The sequence below is a fragment of the Pseudorca crassidens genome, chromosome 11, assembly GCF_039906515.1.
Source record: "Pseudorca crassidens isolate mPseCra1 chromosome 11, mPseCra1.hap1, whole genome shotgun sequence".
Classification (NCBI taxonomy): Eukaryota; Metazoa; Chordata; class Mammalia; order Artiodactyla; family Delphinidae; genus Pseudorca; species Pseudorca crassidens.
This window is the reverse complement of record NC_090306.1, coordinates 55,946,571-55,967,535: the sequence shown is the minus strand read 5'-3', so window position 1 is coordinate 55,967,535 and position 20,965 is coordinate 55,946,571. Positions and strand designations below refer to the sequence as shown.

The window sequence follows — 20,965 nt, the reverse complement described above, 5'->3', positions numbered from 1 at the left end:
ACATAAGCTTCATTTGAGGTAAGTGGTATTTAGGTCTTTCACAGAAACTGATACACAATGGAGAGAGAGAGAGAGAGCCTGCTTTTTTGTTGCCGTTGTTCTTTAAATTGTAGTATCAACTATAGCAAAAGAAATTTGGATTTCGCCCCTCTCACCTCATAATCCAGGTGAGCTCATCATGCATTATTCTGTTGTACCTTTTCATTAAATTACAAAGAGGATAATTTTACTTGTCTAGGTTCCTTAAAATGCTTTGAGGCTGACAAGTGTGATTTATTGCTAAATGGCATTTGGCTCTGTAGGAAGTAGATTCTACCCGGATGAGGGTTCCTGAAAAAAAAAATGAGGGCCGTGAGTAAATTTATTACTCCTGCTGATATGCGTGGCATCCATAAATAAAGGAGTTGGCAATCTGAGTTTGCTTACTTCCCTTTTTGAAAAGTGAACATCACCTTTTCTGGTTTGTTAAGCTGGATGAAAGGATACATCAGCATTTCGTCTCATTTAGAAATAAAAGTAAAAATTAAAAAAAAATCATCAAGTAAGTGTCTACAAGGTTATATGAAAAAGAGAGAAGTAGTATCTAGTCCTATCTTTGGTGTTCTAAACAGAAGCTTCACTACTGCGAGCGGGTCGGGTGGTGTTTGAGGCAGTCAGTGCTTCCCACCGCGCCTCTCCTAGCGTTCGGAATGCCCAGCGTCACGCGGGTGACACGTTTCTGGTTTGGATGCAGTGCAGTGATTGACTAAACCCGATTCAGAGGTTCTTCTCACCCACCCACTCCTGCTTATCAGATCCACAAACTATTAGTAGGTTAAGGAAAAAGAGAACAGTAATTAAAAGTTGCATTGTTAAACTGTGTCCCCTGTGTGTACAGCAGTTTTTCACTAAACCTGGGACCGTGAAGGGATTACAAAGAAGGTGATTAATATAGTCCTTTTTAAGGTTACGTGACTTCTCCCCCCACCCCCGCCCCTCCCCCGCCCCGCCCCGCCCCCTAACCCCAGATGAAAGTGGAAAGACCATGGCGACAGAGAGTAAGTGGTCACTGCAGTGTCTTCTCCCTTCAAAAGATCCAACTGCTGCTGAGGTAGAAATTGAATGCTGGCGCCCCCTAATCCTCTTCCGCAGACTCTTGTGAGGATGTCTCTTCAGTCTCCTCCTGGAACACACAAAGGGCACAACCATTACACTGTGTGGGCTGTTCAGACAAACAGTTCAGAGGTGACCTGTTTCCACAGCACATTATGCTGGCTTCAAAAGAGGATGCGGATGATTGGCAAGCCCCCTCGTTCCCAGGGCTTCTTAAACCGTAATTGAGGAATCAAGGTGTTGTTTTTTCCCAGAGCAGTCATTAGCCACTGTTGACTTAAGGCTTGACATCATGGCGGCTGCTCAGCAAATTCAATTGTCTGCCGTCCAGAGAATGTCAGGCCCGTGTGAGCTTACTCACCAATCAGAGGGAAAAAGAAATGGATAAATTTTTCCCGACAGCATCCCAGTCATCAGTTTTAAAAACCAGCAAATCAAGTGAAGGGGATCTGTTCTTAATGGACAAAGAAAATGCGTCCTTCAGACGCTGGTCATCATAGCTGATGCTCTTAGGGACTGGCTGTTATTATTCCCAGTTTACAGGTGAGAAAATCAAGGCACAGTAAGTCGTATACCCGAAGTCGCAGAGCAAGTCGAGCCAGGCTCTGGGCAGAGTCAGACGGGTGTTGGCAGCTGTGTGTAACCAGGAATGCCACTGCCATGTACCAGAGGCAGCGTGAGGGCAGACTCGAGCCTGAGAAAGGGCTGCAAGAGCTGACGACTCACTTCCTTTCCAAATGGATTTCCTTCTTCTTGTATTTATTAAAGCGCATTTTAAGACAATGACCAAAGCTTGGCATTAACTGCTCAATCTCAATACTGAATCCACACTGACCGAACATTTAATGGTGGTTTGGCCAAGCAGAGAAAATCTAATATATATGTTTTTGCAGGGCCTCCTCTTCCTATAAATCTAATTTCTCCTTCTCTTTTCCTTTTTCTGATTCCGTATGGCTCTGGAATTTGTTGGAATTTCTGCAAGCCGGCTTGAGCTGCAAAGTTCTCTTTCCTTCTGCTTGTTTAACAAACGTGCAGTACCTTTCAGGACATGGGTGGTAAAGCGGAGACAATAAACATTTCTGATAAAAGCGTCCTCAGTGAGAGGATGATTTTTATCAAATGCTGTACATTGTCTCATAAGACGGCATGTGAAAAAGATCTGGGAGAAGAGGTAAACATTCACTCCTGCAGCAAACTTTAAGAATGGCCAGCTTAAAACAGCTTATAACAGTCTTCATACTTTAATAGATTTGATTTTCCACATGGCTTCATTTTGTCTGGGTGGCTAACTGACACAATTTATACCTCTCTTCCTTTCCCAGGTCACTACAGTACACCATTCAGTAAAGCATGCCTTAAAGCTTGTCTGCATTATATGACCAAACTTCCATTCATTAGTGTTTGAAACACTTCAGCTGTGAAGGAACTCCTAAATGCTACCATGTGTGACGCCTTTGCGTAAAAGCAGCAAACGGGAGGGAAAAAAACCCACATGAACGGGTACTCACATGCTCACATGAATGCGCACACGCGGACACACACACACACACACACACACACACACACACACTCTCTCTCTCTCTCTATCCTGGGCTTTAACCACAGGCCACTGCTTACTGCAAACCCTTTGCAAAAGGTTTCAAACGTTCTCTTCCCCCAAGACTGAAGGAGCTGTAAATCCTGGGAATAAACACACACACAAATGAATGGATTACAGCTTAAAAAATATAACCACCGCAGCATCAAGTCATGAGATTTCACACCGGTTTTGTTTAGTCTGCTTTGGGTTATGTGGGAAACGTGGAACGTTTGAAGCTACCTCGCATCTGCTCCCAACCCCCAAACGGCAGGCTTCACATATTTAAGCAGCACGTTTATACCTCTTGACAGGCAACAGGCCATGACCCTGAGATTCTCTATGGAGTCCCGGCCACAAAGGAGGATGTAGCAGGATCAAAGCCACGGACGGACGTGAGAGAGACAAGCCAAGGTTCAGCTGCCCTCTGACCTTGTTTTTTCACTTAATATTTAAATTCCAGAAAGTCATTAAGCTGTTCGGCAGATACGCTCGTCACCGTCCCCAAATGACTCACTTCTCATTATGACAGGAGGTGTGGACTTAGGTAACTACCCTGAAACAGACCACAGATTACACGCCGGCAGATATATGTGATTCCTTCTTCTCCTGGTTAACAGATTAATAGAACGCAGTCAAGCTGGAAACCCCCCTGGATGGAACTGTAATTATTCCATTTCTAACTGCTCGATTTTTCTAGACTATCTGGAAACCAAAGTACTTCCAAATCCGGAAGGAAGTCCAATTTTCAGGCCATGAACTTACAAAGACCTTGTAGTAGATGGAATGTGATCAGCTTTTCAAAACCTTCCCAGAAACTCTGCTTGATTTGAGCTCTTGAAACTCCTGATATGTAAGTGGTTTATTCAAATCCCTTAGACACAACTCAGCTGAAAATGATGGTGCCTCATCCTCATATTGTTTCCTTTATTTAACGGTTCTTAACACAACATGGAGAGTTGTTTTATTTCCACCGACACTGAAATGCTTCTACTAGTAGCTGTCAGTTAGTACTGGTACATAACTAGGATGTCAGAGGGTGGGAGCCTCACTCCGTCAAACTTCTGGAGGTGATGCAGCTCTCTCACGTTCAGAACGATGGTTTTCTCAGTGTTTGGTTCTTGGAGAGCTCTCTCTTCCTGGCATAGCCCTGACTGGCCATCCTCCAAAGGACGGCATGGCTGCCAAGTGGATGGTGTTGGCTGGGCACGTGGCACCTCTCACCTCTGCAAGACCCAGTTCTCACCTTCCCAGTGACTTGGCCTTTTGCTACACGTATGGTTGCTGTGACAAAAGTGTGCGTGTAATTAAGAGAAGAAAAACCCTCTTCGTTGTTTTGTTTTGGTTCCACGATTCATTTACTGAATTGGGGCAGGTGATTTGACAGCAGATTGCGAGATAAGGCTGGGAGAGAAGAGTTTTTGCTTTCCCTCCCAGGAGCCATGTGGGTCACGGATGCATGAAGATGGAGTCGGGAAATCCACCTTCAGCTGCCCTGTCACGGCTGACCAGACTTCACACAGGGCCCTTCTGCGGTGCAAAGAGTGGACAGGACCCGGTGACGAAGGGAATAAGCGGCAGGTTCTGACGTCCCCCAGGGATCTTACTTTCATAGCAGAGTAGTTGGTAGGGACCCTTGAGATTCAATCCTCCGCAGTTAACTTAGAAGACACTGCCATTACTGCAGGTGATAGCTTGCAACTTGAGATATTTATTTAAATTGCTTCATGTTCGCAACATACGCCCAAAGGATCTTTGACCTTGGGTAGCCCCCCAAGAGCAGCTCTGAGGCAATAAGGAGGTGGAGAGACCATAGCCGAGCATCCTCCACATCTCATTAGGCGCTGGCTGGTGAGATGGGAAGGCCAAGAAGCCACAGTCTGGTAAGGAGGCTTACCGTTGGAATGGGGCTTCACGAATGTAGGATAAAAGGACTTTTCAAAGTGAAAGTGCATAGTGACATTTTTATGAGTACCAGCCACTAAGGCCTCTAAACACAGAACAGCCCCCAGCCATCCACTCAGTTACCTTACAAAGAACACTGAGGCTGTACCACACTGGGGTGAAACATGGATTTTTTGGGCAGAAAACTGAAGAGAAGGAAAAGAAAATGGGCAGAGTTGGAGAACTATATTTTTATTACTACTACTGGAAAAATTGCACTCATTTTGCCTTAGTCTTTCTTTTGTTGCCCCCAAAAAGGAATTTAATAAGTGTAACTCTTTCATTGCTTTCATTACGCTTGTGGAAGAAAACCCCCACTGAAACCTAGATATATAGTTTGCACCTATCTCCATCCTTTTAATTTGGTTCAGCACAATGCATGTGGCGTATACCCTTGGGTACACTTCTGCTAACTTATTCAAAAGGGGGAAGAAGACATCCCAATAGCCACCCTGATCCCCTAATGTTGGATGGAATTTTTCAATGTCTTAGGCGTTTAACCATAGATGTTACCACACAGGCACGGGTGAGGGTGTGCGCTGGAGGAAGGTTCAGTGTTTAATGTGACAGCTGAAGCTCTGGGTTTAATTTTCAGATGCAGACTAAACAGCAGATCTGCAGTGGAAAGGAGGCCAGTGAATTTTAAATGGAACCGAGAAGTGGATATACTCTCCCCTCAAACTTTAGGAGTGCTGTCACCATGATGCCCCTCTTTGTGTGTATAAGGAGTGCAAAGTCATAGACGTCCACGCCAGCTTTAATAAATCCTTATTTTTTCCCCTTGGTTGCAAAGAATTCTGCAACTCTCTTATCATAAAATGCTGCAGGCTACAAATACATCTGTAATTTAAGCTGTCTTGCCAGTAAACCTACCAATACCTGGTAATTTAGAAAGCGTAGTTATGGTTTAATGACATTCTTTTTGTCATCTTAGTATGTCCAGTTCCTTAAGCACTTGGAATGCCACACTCACGAGTGTTTCATGTTCGTCGTGACTATCTCGAGCCAATCCCGCCGGAACAGAAATTATGGGCTCTCCTCAGCAGCAGTGACCAGAAACAAGTTTTCAAGTTCCATCTGCAGCTAAGTGACCCTCAAGACCACAAAGCGGACTCTTTCTATTTCTGGGTCAGATATTTTAATTTTAAATGGACTGGGGCTGTTTAACTTAATGGAAAGTGATTATTTCCTCCAACTAGGAAAACTTTATATTGCATTTTAAAAAACATATCCACTAGAACCTACTTAAACCTTATGAGCAGGCAAGTGCAAGGGATTCTGGTAGAAACGGTAGGGGGGAAATATGTTTTTCAAAAGGAGACTTTAGAAGTTGGGATATTTACGGTATTTGTACCTGATCTTTTTTTGTTTGTTTTTTTTTAATTTTAGTTTTATGTATTGGATTGGCCAAAAAGTTCACCCAGGTTTTTTGTAAGATGTTACGGAAAAAACCCGAACAAACTTTTTGGCCAACCCAATGTATGCAAATATACAAGCATCTACCTTGCATGTGCTACCATCCATGTAATAAAGCCAGTATAAGGTCTTACTGGGGGATATTTGAGGTAAAGAAGGTTGATCCTAGATGTCACTGACCACAGGCACCAACCCTGGCATTAATGGGTGTATAACTTGTGCCTTATTCTCACTGTGTCAGACCGGTAATGAGAATACTCATCTCGCTGCCCAGCAGGGTGTGAGAAAAAATGTGACAACCAAATGGGAAAACTTTGAAAAAAAAGAGTAAAAATCCTGTAAGGCTACGGTGTGGAGCTATGATGATTAATTATAGCTACTCATTCTGTGTTTCTTTCTTTACCTGTGATTCAATGATAGATTGTTGAGAAAGAAAGGAAAAAAAAAAACCCCTATTATTAAACAATGCCTCCTCAATAAAACAAAATAAGACATCTTAGATTTGTAAAATACACTCCTGTTTGTCTTATTCATGCCTCTGGTCAGAGTTCCATTACTGAAAATATTGTAAACAGAGGTAATATTTATCCCTGGGATACTACGAATTTCTTTCCTGGGATGAAAGGCTATTTAAAAATATCTTCAGGAGGGAGTCTCAGTTTTCAGATAGGGAATTCATTTTCTGTATAAACTAACTGCAAGTCTCAGGATCCTGGAAGTCATGATTTCTGAGGATCACAAGCTTGATCAATTTTCCATGCCAGATCTAATTCGTGCTGAGAAGTCTCATGTTTAAAAAATAGCTAAAGATTTTCGCATGAAGGAAGCACTCAGAAGAAGGAAATTCATTTCAACATTTCCCAAATTGTTGAGGAATGTCCTTCCTTTTATGCAGAGTAGTTTTAAATAAAAGTGGATAGATTAAAGGCTGCTTAGTGGTTATATTCTGGATATGTTTATGAATGGCACAGATTAGGAGAACCTTTTCTCTTTGTTTTCCATGTGTAAAAAATTTTTCCTAACTTGTATTTGTTGCCAGGGAACAGAACATTTCTGGATTTTAATCATTATTGCGCCAAACATTTTTCATTATCCTGAGATAGGACTTTTGAATAAGATTATGAAAATATCAGTAATAATACTAAGCTAACAAATAATTCTTCAATAAGACATTTCAGTGTCCAGCAAACATTCTCTGAAGGTACAGAAAGTTTCTTGGATAAAGCAACATATTTCTGTTCGAACATTAAGGAATTTCTTAGAAAGGCCATGTTTTAAATCCGTTACTATTTATTCATATTAATTTTGGTCAGCAAGTTTGGATAATAAGAAAGCTTACATATTGAATAAATAATCGTTTTTTATCCAATTCACATCAAAATGCACAGGAAAAGCATTCTGCAACATGCCTAGAAAAGCAGGCAGACATGGCCATTTTATTTTTAGCCTAATCCACAGGCTTTACCACACAGTTAAAAACAATCACACTTAAAAAAATAAATAAATAAATAAAACTCCTATAGGAAATCCGTCAAGTCCAGAAATACTATATTTTGCCTTTTGGAGTTTTATATCTTGCCCCAAATTGAGTGACGTCCTTTCACTTCCGTTAGAAGTTTATGTCATCTCTGTAAGACATTCCCTGCCAAGAAACAGCTGACTTCATCTTGCCAATATTCCTTTATTACAACTAAGCTAATGACTTCATATGTTTACGGTTAATAATCATTTTGATATGCTTCCTCTGCCCTCCCCCCGTGCTGCTAGATCCTTGAGGTACTTTATTACAGGGGTTAAGTGTTGCTTTCTACTTGGCTCTCCTCCTCCCTTGACCTTTGCAATGTCAGAGGTCAGAGGTTAAATCAAAAAGTATTTCCTATACAACAAAACAGTCCCACTCAGGGCAGGCTTTGATACAATTCTTCATGTTTTGCCAGTTGGTACCAAACATTTACTGGCCCACAAAATGTTTTACCAGCTTGAAAGGGCGTAAGTTGGAAAATAACTAAATCAGTACTCTTTATGACTTAAGCGGTATAAATCACTATTCTCCCTGAGTGAGTAGAGAGTGCCTCTTTTCTTCAAGTCTGATTTATGATGAACTATTGACTGTACTGGCCAAGATACCACGTAAAGGATGAGTGTGAGAGTGAGAACTCTCCCTTCTTCCTCCTTCCTCCCTTGTACGTCTAGACTGAAAGCCCCCAGGAAAAATGCCTTCTTTGAGAACAAGATGTTGACTGCAATTCATCAACCTGCTTGTCCCAAAATGAAATCTCTCATTTTGCTCTAAACAATGTTTAGGTTGTCTGAAATATAAACATCCTTAAAACTGCCCTTGAAGTCTCTGTAAAAACATTCAGCTTTTTTTTTTTTTTTTTTTTTTAAGGGGGGAAAATCCCATGATAACCAAGGCTTACTGAAATTTCTTTGCTCCGATACACACCACCCACAGAAGATGTTACTCCCAGGTAAAAGCTCTATTTCGAAACAGAAAGCTTTGTTTCCAGTCTTTTAGAAACTGAAAACTTTCCAGTTCTCTCACTGGGAAGTTGAAAAGGAGCAGGTTTCTACCTGTCTTAATTGCTAGAGGTGTAGCTTGCCAGGGCTGTACAACAATGAGGAAATTGGGTTGAAAGGAAGGAGAACTTAGGATTTTTAAAAGCTGTTTTTACCCTTTGGGTAGGGCTCAGGTGAGAAAATATGTCTGAATTATATATAAGGACTCACTTCTAATCTCAGTTTAAAGCCTTAAAAGGGGGAAATCAAGAGACAATAAGATATCTAATAAACCAGCAAGATCTTTTCAAAAGTCTGAGATGGAGTGAGATTTTTTTCTTATCAAAATGAAAACTTGAGAAACAAAGCCCCCTCTACCAATAATAATAACCTGATACACTATGGGATTTCTCTTATAAAAACAACAGTAGCAGAAACAAAACCTACCACTGTTGCCTACTCAAGTTGAGAATGTAATCCATGTGGCTGAGAAATCAACTTTCAAATTGCTAAAAAACTAGGAAATTAGCTAATTTCTTACTTTATCACTTTAAATGAAAATATAGTAGAGTTCTCCAGTAAGCTTTGTTTTCACTGGTTTGGGAATTTAAAAAAAACAGTTAACATAAATATTAGAGATTTTCCCCTTTAGATTTTTAAGATTATTAAGGTTTGCAGCTGATGGTACCTGGTGGACTTCCCAAGCACAAACCCCTGTGGTAGGGTTTTCCTTAAATTTTTATTCCTCACAAGATGCATGTACTTATATACACAAATGCACACGAATAAGATTTATCATAATCCTGAATTTGTCTCCTTAGAATGAACTGTGACTTTCTGTAACCCAGTTTCGAGAAGTGGCATCCTTGAAGTTCTGAGCTTTCAGAATTTGATGGCATGAGGATACTTCAGAAGAGAGTCTTTGTACTTCCACACATATGGAATTACATACAAGCCAAGTGATTCTAACTGCTTTAGTCCTAATGATAGGATGTAGCGATCACCGTAAAATTACCCCTAAGTTAAAAAAATCCTTATTTTAAAAACGTGCAGTGAAAAACACTTGAGGTCAAAAAGATAGTAGTTTTGAACTAATTAGAATTCTAACGTTTTTGAGAATACAAATCTCTGGAAATAAAAAACCTAGCATACAAAAATAAGTCAGAATGTAATAATACTCCCTGGAATGTATACAAGTCTCTTCAAAATGTTCTTGGGAGTAAGGTAAGATGCATTGTTTTTATCCCAGTTCATAGATGGATACATAGGGAACAGAGAGATTAATTCACCCATTGATGGGGCCAGAAAGCAAAACCTAGGTCTGCTTAGACACTGCTGAGTCCTTTTCTTGGGATGTAAAATATTTAATTGTGCTAAAATTTTCACCACCTCAAAACAGGACCTGAATGTAACCCTTCAAAGTAGTGTTGATGAAGAAAGGATATGAGCCTGAGTTAATCCAGACTGCTACATGGAAAAGCCATCTGGGAGGGTATTTTGAAAGAAACAGATGGAAAAGGAAGAGATTCTTTTGAATGTGATGTAAAATTTACATTATCCTCCATGAACTTCTGTGTAGTCCCCATGTTTATATAATTCATCACTGTGTCCTTAGACAATATAGATTAGGAAGCCCAATGAGCTCATGTTCTTTTTTCTGAGTCTGAACTCTCCTTTCAAGGGCAAATCTGGAGCAGGGTCTGTAGGTCTGTAACACAGCCAGATTGATCAGTGAGAACCAACCCAATCCATCTGTGGTTTCTTTGATATGATTGATTCTCTTAGGACAAAAATTTATGATGTCACATCATTTCTTGGTATATTACTGCCCAATTTGCAGTCAGTTTCAGCCACATTCATAATCTCCACCAATGATTTATCTGTCTCTGGCTCTTTACTTTTGAATATGCCATTCATCTCATCTGTAACATCTTCCCCTCTTTCCCTAATCTATATCTTTATTTTTTCTTCTGTAGCTAAACAACAACAACAAAATTGAAACTCTTCTGGGGATCATCCCTTTAAGCAACACATGGCATTCCACTCATTCATCTGTATCCCATTGTGCGTCATATAGATTGATATTCTGTGCTCATTTGCTCAACAAATGTTCAAATGTCTTCTCATGTGTGTTCACTGAGTATCTTCATCCCTGGCTCTACATTACACTCACTTGAGGAGTTCATAAAAAATACTAATGCTTGGGTTTCCAGACCAAATAATCAGAATCACTGAAGGGTGGGGCTAGTGGTGTGTAGGTAAATGTTCAACAACTTGCTCTCCAGTAAAAAAAAAGTCCTGATTTGTAGTATTTTCCAAGTTCCATGGTGTAAATACTCCTACCATAGTGGATTTCAAGTTACCTACTTGCCATCAGTAAATATAAAATTTGGAAGAGATACTCACAGCTGCCTTACAAGGGCTGGTTCCAGCGCCTACCACTGGGTAGGGTTCAGGATGTACACACACACACACACACACACACACACACACACACGCACATGCACAGAGCTGTCAGTCAATTCAGCATCTGTGGGGGATTGGTTCCTGGACCCACCACAGATACCAAAATCATCACTGGGTAGGGTCCATACACACGCATGGGCACAGACACACACACACACACACACACACACACACAGAGTTGTCTGTCCTTCAGTATCCGAGGGGCATTGGTTCCAGGACCTTCCTCAGATACCAAACTCTTCAGACGCTCAAGTCTCACAGTTGGCCTTTACTCCGTAACTGTGATTTTGCATTCACCAATTCAACCAACTATGGATCGATTGTGTAGTACTGTAGTATTTATTGAAAAAATCCACGTATAAGTTGACCATCACAGTTCAAACCCATGTTGTTCAAGGGTCAACTGTATATGGCATATAATATACAACTGTGTATATATATATGTGTATGTGTGTGTATATAATCATATTTATATTATCTGTAGGTGATTCTCATATGCAGCCAAGGGCAAGAACCTCTGAGCCAGACTACACATTTCTCAGATGCACGTGACTAAGTTTTCGTTCGCCTTATCTTCCCTAAACCCCAGGAACAGAGACTGAATCAAAGTTGTTAACAGACCACATAAGGTTATTAATCTACTGTTCACAGCCCATGATGCAACAGCGAACACTGCAGTCTCCTTTGACCCCAATGCACAGATTTATAAATTCATTTGCTCTTTTTTAAAAAAATTCCTTACAGATTTCCTTACTGATGAAGCATGAGAGGCTAAATATATTTGGGATCTCCTACTTAAAAATGTCAAGCTTGGTTTACATTTTGTTTTGTTTAATATTGCATAGAAACACTTGAACACAGTGTACTTATTTTTAGTGCCCCCAACACTCTTGGCTTTTGGGAAAGGGAACAGCTATGAGGACGATTTTTTTTTCATGGAAACTCTGTTTTTATTCTATTTAAAGCACATGTGTAATTATTCAGATGCATTTCCCCTGTGTGCTTTTATATCTGTTTAGAAGCTTCATTTCTCTTTCAAGCTGCATTTGTAAAGAATAGTAGACACAGGAGATTGTCTGAATGGTCTTTCCCAGGCAAGGCAACATTGTCCCAAGAGAACAGGGTGCAAGGTACAGTTTTAGAGACCTCTAAGGAAAAGATCCCAGGGATAAATTATATGAAAAATCTACAAAGAACCTGGTAACCCATGACACTGCTTAATAACTTCGGCAGGTTCTGCATGACGCACCTAGATCTCCCGGGCATCTCTTTCAACCCAGAAAGGGAGAACAGCAAGATATTTTCATATTTTAATAAAGATCACATACTTAGCAATCATGGTTAATTTATTCTTCAAGATATACTTCCTCAATAAGCATGATTCTTATGCTTCTATGTACAGATCATAGTTGGGACAAGGAACTCCAGGCATACGGAACAAGAGAAGTAAAGCTGGTTCCTAATTTTGATGTTGCCAAAGATGTCAGAAACTGTGATTCAGCCTAACTGAAGTGAGACCTGAGAGTTCGTCAATAGCAAAATTAGTATAACTCTTTCCCAATTTCCCAGTCTTCTTTGGGAGTGTTTTGGGATCACCAAATGTTATGGAATAATTCAATGAATAGATATGTTTCCAGTCATGGATCATGATATATTTTGTGGCTAATAAGTCCTGTATCAGGTCAACGGAATATGGATAGGGAGATGGAAAGGACAAAACTTGATGTTTAAGAGTTGGCAAAACACATGATAAGATTAAGTATTTGTTTTATATGAGGCACTAAAAGGTTTTATTTTTTTAAGTATTTTTATTTGTTCTGTATACTTCAGGCCTTGATCTTTTAGAATTTTTAAAAATCTCAGTCTATGTATTCTCGACTTTGTCTGAAGGATACAGCCAATTTTCAAGAATACTACAATGCTGACACAAGACTAGAAAAATACTAATTAAAGATTTAATTTGGGGTCATATTTTTTTCACTATTTATATTAACTGGGGAAAAAAAGCATAATGACCATCTCTTACCTGAGCAGGCTTCTTCTGAACAACTTGTTGAGGCTAAGAAAGAAAGAAAAGAATCATTATAATTTAAAAGGAAACACGCATAATGAAAATAATCAAGTATACATGTTTTAAACATAGACACTTGTCTGCAAAGACAAAATTTTCAAGGTTCAAATGGTTTATTTCAGGTTAAAGGGTGTTTATTCATTATCTTCACATGTTAAAGAAATACAATGCAGGTTATCTCCATTAAAACAATTCCCAACTAAGGTTCTGCAATACATACCAATTACATCAAAATAAACTTGCTCTTCTATTCACTTTGTTTTAGCCTGTATATCACAAAACTTAGGAAGTGAAAGGGCCTAATTTATTAATATTTTGGTTTTTAAAAAAAACAGCTTTACTGAGATATAATTTATATTCCATAAAATTCACCCATATGAAGTGTAAACAGCAAAGTATTTTAGTATATTCAGAGGGTAGTACAAACATCACCACAATCTAATTTTAGAATAATTTCACCTCTTGTGAAAGACCCTGTATCCATTATCACCCACTCTCCATTCCTTCCTGCTTCCCTAGCCAACCTCCCATCCCTAACCAATCACTAATCTACTTTCTTTCTCTATAAATTTGCCTATTCTGGACATGTCATGTAAATATATGGTCTTTTGTATCTTTTGTAATCATACAATATATGGGCTTCTTTCACTTAGCATAATGTTTTCTAGGATCATTCTGTTATAGCATGCATCAGTAATTCATTCCTTTTTACGGCCAAATAATATTCCATTGTACGGATATGCTACATTTTGTTTACCCATCCATCAGTTCATGAACGTCTGGGTTGTTTCCAACTTTTGGCTATCATGAATAATGCTGTTATGAACCTTCTGTATAAGAAAACTTCATGTATAAGTTTTAGTGTGTACATGTTTTCATTTCCCTTAGGTACATAGCTAGGAGTGGCATTTCTGGGTCACAAAGGTAACTGTACGTTAAACTTTTTGAGGTGCTGCCAGACAGTTTTTCAAAGCAGCCTCACCATTTTACATTCCCACCAGCAATGTATGAGGATTCCAATTTCTCCCCATATGTGCCAACACTTGTTATTGTCTGTCTTTTTAATGATAGACATCCTACTGGGTGTGAAGGTGAATGTCATTGTGGTTCCAATTTGAATATTCCTAATGGCTAGTGATGTTGAATATCTTTTCATGTACTTTCTGGCCATAGGTATATCTTCTTTAGAGAAATGTCTATTCAAATCTTTTCAAAATGTATTTGGCTTTTCATTATTGAGTTATAAGAGTTCTTTATATGTTCTGGATACATATCCCTTATCAGAATATGATTTGCAAGTATTTTTTTCCATTCTGTGGGTTTGTTCACCTTCTTGATGTTACCATTTGCAGAATATTTTGTTACACCTATATCTGTGTATCTTTATCATCTATATGTATTTAATTCTGGATGTAGTGCAACTCCCCTCTTTTGAGTAAAAAACCTGAGGAAACTTTTTTCTACTCAGCCTAAATTAACTGTCCAATATTTAGAGTATTAGAAAAATATTTAAGTTATTCTTTGGTGTTGTAAAAGGTGGATCTGAAGCCCAAGTTTTTTAATGGATTACTTCCAGTACTCACTCTCATGTCTGAATATAAGCCTTATTTATTCTATCTACACATCCCTGAGATTTGCAAATACAACTGAACCACTTTGATGTGGGCAGTGACATGCTTCTGTGGTACAAATGAAAGAAATAAAATTGCTACAGAAGTTAAGGTAAATTCACTATATTGTGAAGGGGTAGAGCTTCTATTCATTTTCTTTCAGAATTTCAGTGATGGTGTGATGTCTTATTGCCACTATAGTAAACGTGTTTTATAAAAATCATCAGAGCTTTTTTTTTTTTAAATGAACAAGATAAAAATAAAAGAAATGGCAAAATACTTTTGTTTACTGAAAAAAAAAGTTTGAGTTTAAACCACAGTAGAGATGACATCATAAAAGCCCAGGTTTTGAGATGATGTTTTCTCCAGGTGGAAGCCAACCAAGGATGATTAGGACTCCTTGCCTCTTAGGATTCAAATGTGTGTGCTAAGAGAGTATTCATTTCAAAAGAGTCATTTGTAAGAACAGACCACTCTTCTCCCCTCTCTTTTTTCCTGCTGATTACACCTGTACACATGTTTACTCCCAAACCATTTCAAATCCTCACACATTCTTGCAGGCTGACTGGTTCCTACTGCTCAGAAGTCCCCCTCCCTTTTTGGCCTAGGAGCCCACATTCATGTGACTCCTGCACACTGTGGGTCTCAATGAAATCCTCTGAAAGGGCTGCCAGCTCACCCAATTTTCCATGAATTAGGTCCTGACACTTCAATGAGGGGAAAGACAATGTCTGAAACCCTGCCAGCCCTGGCTCCCGGCCTAGTTCGTGTCACAGAACTTCTACCAGCTGCCCTTCCACACAGCACTTCATACTTTTCCGACCACCAAACAAACAGACCCTTGAGGACTTTCAATGCTGGTTGGGGTTCTGGCTGCCAGGATGTTTTCCCAGCCCCTGGCACCCAATGGCTCCAGACTGTGCCGAGAACGTTTTCTGTTGTTGTTCTTTTGTGTTGCTTTTATTCTTATGAATGGCTTTGGTAGAAAATGCAGATGGAAGCACAATACTACTGCCATTCATAAAATGGGAAACGAAACAAACTGCTGTCTGGAAATTTTGGGGGACACCAAACAAACTGCAAATCTCTTATCTTCCTTGGGGCATCTGCTAGCTTAGATACCTAGAAACCAGTTGCCCCCCAGGGTTCTTGTCATTAGAAGCATGGTCGACCACTACATTTTTCTAAGAAAAAACGGATAATATCAACTGTGCATATTAATCTTGAGTGTGGTTAGCTGTATATTTCCCTGTGCCTTAATAAATGAGTAATATTTTACACATGCATCTCCCATATAGAAGCTAAAATCTTTTCTGTTTTCAACATCTGCCCCTTTGTGACTGGAAGGACCCAGGTCTTGTTATTTTCATTTGCTCACAGGGAAACTAAGGCAGAGGGAATTTAAATAACTTCCATGAGATCATTTTCTAAAGCTGAAACAACCAGGGTCTCCTCATTCTCTTAATCTCCCATATAATGCTCTGAGGAAACCCATTCTCAACCTTTTAAAAACAGTCAAATCCGATTCAACCCAGGAGGATAAGCTATACTTCACAGCCTTGGTTTCCACCTCCAGATTCAGTCTTCTCCTTAGGATGTCTCAGGGTTCCCCTCCCCACCCCACTCCTACCACAGCCAGGAAGCCTCATGGTTTTGTCAGCAGGCCTAGCTCTGATTCTCCTAGGCTGCTGATGGAGAGTGAACCCTGGGGGGCAAGAGGCAGGCCTGCAAGGTCCAGCTGTTCCCCCTCCCCGCTTGGAGATTCTGCCTTTATTACCTGCTGTGGAGTGTCTGAGGACATCCCTTTTAAAGGCATGGGTTTCACAACGACTGTTCTATTGAACAGATAGCAAAGCCCTCCAAGCTCCTGATTTAGACACTTTTTTTTTATTATTTATTTTTGGCTGCGTTGGATCTTTGTTGCTGCGCGCGGGCTTTCTCTAGTTGCGGCGAGTGGGGACTACTCTTCATTGCGGTGCACGGGGCTTCTCACTGCAGTGGCTTCTCTTGTTGCGGTGCACGGGGTCTAGACACGTGGGCTTCAGTAGTTGTGATATGAGGGCTCAGTATTTGTGGCTTGTGGGCTCAGTAGCTGTGGCTCGCAGGCTCAGTAGTTGTGGTGTGCGGGCTCTAGGGCGCAGGCTCAGAAGTTGTGACACACGGGCTTAGTTGCCCTGTGGCATGTGGGATCTTCCTGGACCAGGGATCGAACCCGTGTCCCCTGCATTGGCAGGTGGATTCTTAACCACTGTGCCACCAAGGAAGTCCCCTGATTTAGACACTTCTGATGGTTCCATTTCTAGTTAAGTCTGTGCATACGGGGAATTTATACAGTTTAGGTGCTCTGTAGACCTGGCATGCCAACCTTTCCAAGCACTCAGATTTTGAGTTCCTTATAAGATTGTTACACTTTTCAAATAGCTTGTAATGAAAATCTCTCATTCCGCGGTTGCATTTTAACTTCTAAAATCCAATGGGTGGAAGAGAGCTTCCTCCCAGAACAAAAGAACATCAACAACAAAGGACTTTGAAGAAATGCTTTGAATTAATATAATGTTAAAATAAAACTGTGAAGAGAATTAAAAAACCCATCAACTGAATGAATGATGAAAAGATTAAGAAGGGCCCTCTCTAACCACGGGGACTTCAATGTGCAGTTTTCTGCAGGTTAACCCTTATATTGGACTAGCTCAGACAAATTGAAAGTACAATCTTTGAACAAATAAATATTATTGTTAAAGTCTGTAAATAGCTTAGGATACAGCATGCTAAGAAAGTGCAAAGGATATGAAAAAGGAAAGAACCTATTTTGGGATTTCTGAGATCATACAGCAAACCAGTATTTCTCCCAATGAAAGGGAAGAAATTACTGAATTTTTAATGTCCACAGAGTATTTTGGTTTTTAAGATTTTGTAGAAAGACACTGGTGTAGGAAATTTATTTCAGTATAATTAAGGGGCTCCCCAGCCCTCCTGAGAATCCAGCCTATGGTTCCAGGGAGTCTAGGTATTTCAAAGCTGATGCCTAGACAGCTAAGCTACCCCTTCTAGTAGGTACTGAAAGAAAATCCTTCATAAAAAGGACCTGACCATTAGTAGTTCATTTTAATACTAATTTAAACATTAAATGAAAAGAGGCTTGAACTGGGCTTAACCACTCAACTTAAAAAAAAAAAATGAGGTACAATGTATAGTAAAGTAAGGATGATCATTATGCAAAGGGTCTTACGTTGACCTTTGAAAGAAAATACTCCTTCATTGGATCTCTGTGCAGATGGGTCTTTTGGTTTTATGTAAGTAGTAGACTTTTAATCTAATTATATTTTTTGTTTTACTGCCAGCTAGCAATAGGTGGTTTTGTCCCCTTGGTTTTAAAATCATAAGACCACTGTTGAGTCAAGAGGTACTTCTGTCCCCTAGCACAAACTTCATGTAGATCGTTTTTGCATTCTCATAGCAGTATAGGGCAAGACAGATCTAGCTGTTTACTAAAAAAGAATTTTAAAACCCTCATTTCTTTTGTGAGACATGAAAGGCCCCTAAAATGTTAACTCTCATTTCTAAATGAAAGTTAACATTTTAGGGGCATTTCACAGCTCACAAAATAACAGCTCACAGGATAAGCTCAGTCATTTAAAATTTAAAATTAAATATGGTATCCTGCTAAAAAGATATTTGTTTTTAAACTTCCCAAAGAGTCCTTTATGGCCTAAGTCAGCTCATGGAGATAGGGGCACTTATGTTTATGCTTGTATCCATACAAGTGCAACCAGGTCCATCTTCTGCCGGAGCTGACTGATGAATTTCCCCCACCATCTGGAGAAAATGTCAATAAACAAATCAACCTATTGCTCTATTACCTCAACTGCTTTCTGAACCAAATTCATTAAAAAGTATCAAATTGAATAAGTAGACACAACTCAGATTATATAAACTGTCCAGTCTCTATGTAAACACTCCAAATACAGCCATGAACCAGGAAGGCCAGCAGCAACTTCATGTCATGTACTGTAGAAACTGACAGGAATACTTTTTACTTGTGATTTGAACGATATCCTTTTTGACCCTTTGTCCCTAGTAGTTTAAAGTCTCAAAAGATGACCTTTTTCTCTGTATATAACCATTTACCAAGATTCACTTTCATTTATGTGCTGAAATATGCTTTTCATTTTCAGTCTCTGAAATTTCACAGTGCAGTTCTGAATATATATGTATATATATATTTGAATATGACATTAACCCAACTGGAGGGAGACTACCATCATCAAGAATGAAAATTCTTTCTTGCATTTCATGAAATGAGGTAATCAACACACTTGTTCATGGTGCTCTAGATTTAGTCTTAAAACTTCAGTATTTCAGAATGTCAAGATTTATATTTGGTCCCTTTAAAAAATGAACTGTATGTGCTATAGGTTTTGAACCTTTAAAAAAAAAAAGCCTAAGACCCTCTCCCTCTTCTTTTACAAATCAGATCTTATCCACGTGGAATCCTACAACAGGAAGCAGACAAAATGGTACTTCTGACTGGAGTGCCGATGCCTCATTCACATGGCCTCCCAACCCACTCCCTGTCTTCCCAGGATGTCCCTGAGGCTCCTCGATGCAACACCAAGAGCTCCAGGGAATGTAAAATAACAGTCTCTGATCTCTAGATGCAAATCCTCCATCATACCCGTATCACCAGGATAGCTGGAGTCAGAGCATCTTCATAGCATTCACTCAGTGTGAATACTGTTAGGTTGAACCATATGGACTTGAGTTTTTGTCAGTCAAAACCAGTCAAATAGCAACAACTTCATATGGTTTAACCTAATAGAATCAAGGAAAGGTGGCCGTTCTCACTAACAACTATATAATTTTTGTGATTTGTCATTAGGCTGTATCAGCCAACAGATTTCTGTACTTTTTATGAACCTAGATCCTGCACTCAATCTCCCTGCTTATGACTCTCCACCCCGCGTCCTGACCCTTAAAGTTATTTTTGCCAAAGTTTTCTGCCAGACTCTGTGGTGAGAGGAGGGATTTGCCTTTACCAGGTGTGATGTTCTGGTGTTCTCATTTATTCTGCAGCCTTTCTTCTAGAGCACCATGTCTGTCTTTGTGACCATCTAGCTAACTTCTCATACCCACTCCAAGCCCTTCTGAACTCGACCTCTTCATTGACACTGAATGGCTGGAGTGACTGGCATATAACAATTCTTGGTGGTTATTCAGGGTGGCTTTCTATGAAAACTGTGACTTCTAGTTCAATTTAAAGTGAACGGTCAACTCTCAGTTAGTGACATAGCTATACGGAAGTTGAGTTCAGAGCATTCTCTAACACCAGGTGGTCAAAAAATTATTTGATCTCCCTAAGGAATGTTTTTGGTAATTAGATAGGAAGGTGTGTCTGAAGTTTGAAGAATTTCAGATCAAATGTTGGTTCAACAATGTGAGGATGAGACTCAGCTGTAGCTATATACAAATCTCACGCCTATTGCATATACCACTCTTACTGGGCTGAGAGTCTTCCTGTTTTAATGGCTTCCTCAGTTGAGAATGATCCTGCCCCCTTGTGGTGGGAGGCCTTAGTAAAGAGGAGAAACCATCCATCGTAAGTAAGTAGCTAGTGCTAATTTTTCTCCAGCTTAGAAAAAGCCTGGGTTGGGTCACAACTTCTATATTTTGCGCCTTCTGTGTGCACTTAGAGTTGACTGTGCAACGTGTGTTCACGTGGAGCCTCAAATGGTTACAATTTGACAGTAACATCTGGCCCTTAGAGAGTAAAGGAGATTTTGTAGTTCTCTGTACAATGTCTCCTATCAAGTGATAAATCTATGGGGAGTTTTGGCAAAATCTCTGGAATTTTTGCTCGGTATTGGGGAGAAGGGGAGCTGTTCTTTATTTTCTACTCAACTTGACTTTACTCTTGGACTTATCGCAAAAGACAAAAGTAAGCATCATTTCAAAAGTATTTATTGGATTATTATAGTAAAGTGCCCTCGCTGCAGCTGACCTTGTTTAATCTGTTCAAGGATGAGAATAGTCACAATCTACTCTAGTTAGTGTTTATTAACATCAGCCTGAATGTGTATGGCAACGAGCCACAGTAGTTCTCCTGAAAACAGATTTGAGAGCCAATATTTTGGAGTTTTTGCCTTCCCTCTGGTACCTTTCAGACACCTTCAGAATGGAGGAGAAAGATCAAAGAGAAATCCTTAAAAAAACCCTCAGCGTCCTGATTAGTTTCCAAAGCCAACCTTCTACAATTTGACCTGATGAAGTTATTCACTGGCTCATTAAATTTGA

The 20,965-nt window shown here is 39.7% G+C and overlaps 1 protein-coding gene across 2 annotated transcripts in view; it reads right to left on the bottom strand.

Moving 5' to 3' along the window:
- Positions 1 to 1,002: 1,002 nt before the first annotated feature.
- HMGA2 (high mobility group AT-hook 2) overlaps positions 1,003 to 20,965 on the bottom strand; it is a 136,732-nt gene continuing 116,769 nt past the window's right edge. For both annotated transcript variants that reach the window (XM_067697247.1, XM_067697248.1), the window contains 2 exons: positions 13,020 to 13,052; positions 1,003 to 1,162 (listed from right to left, as the gene is read on the bottom strand). In XM_067697247.1, coding sequence (XP_067553348.1) covers positions 1,115 to 1,162; positions 13,020 to 13,052 — 81 coding nt within the window. In that variant the 3' untranslated portion in view covers positions 1,003 to 1,114. The remainder of the gene's footprint in view (positions 1,163 to 13,019; positions 13,053 to 20,965) is intronic.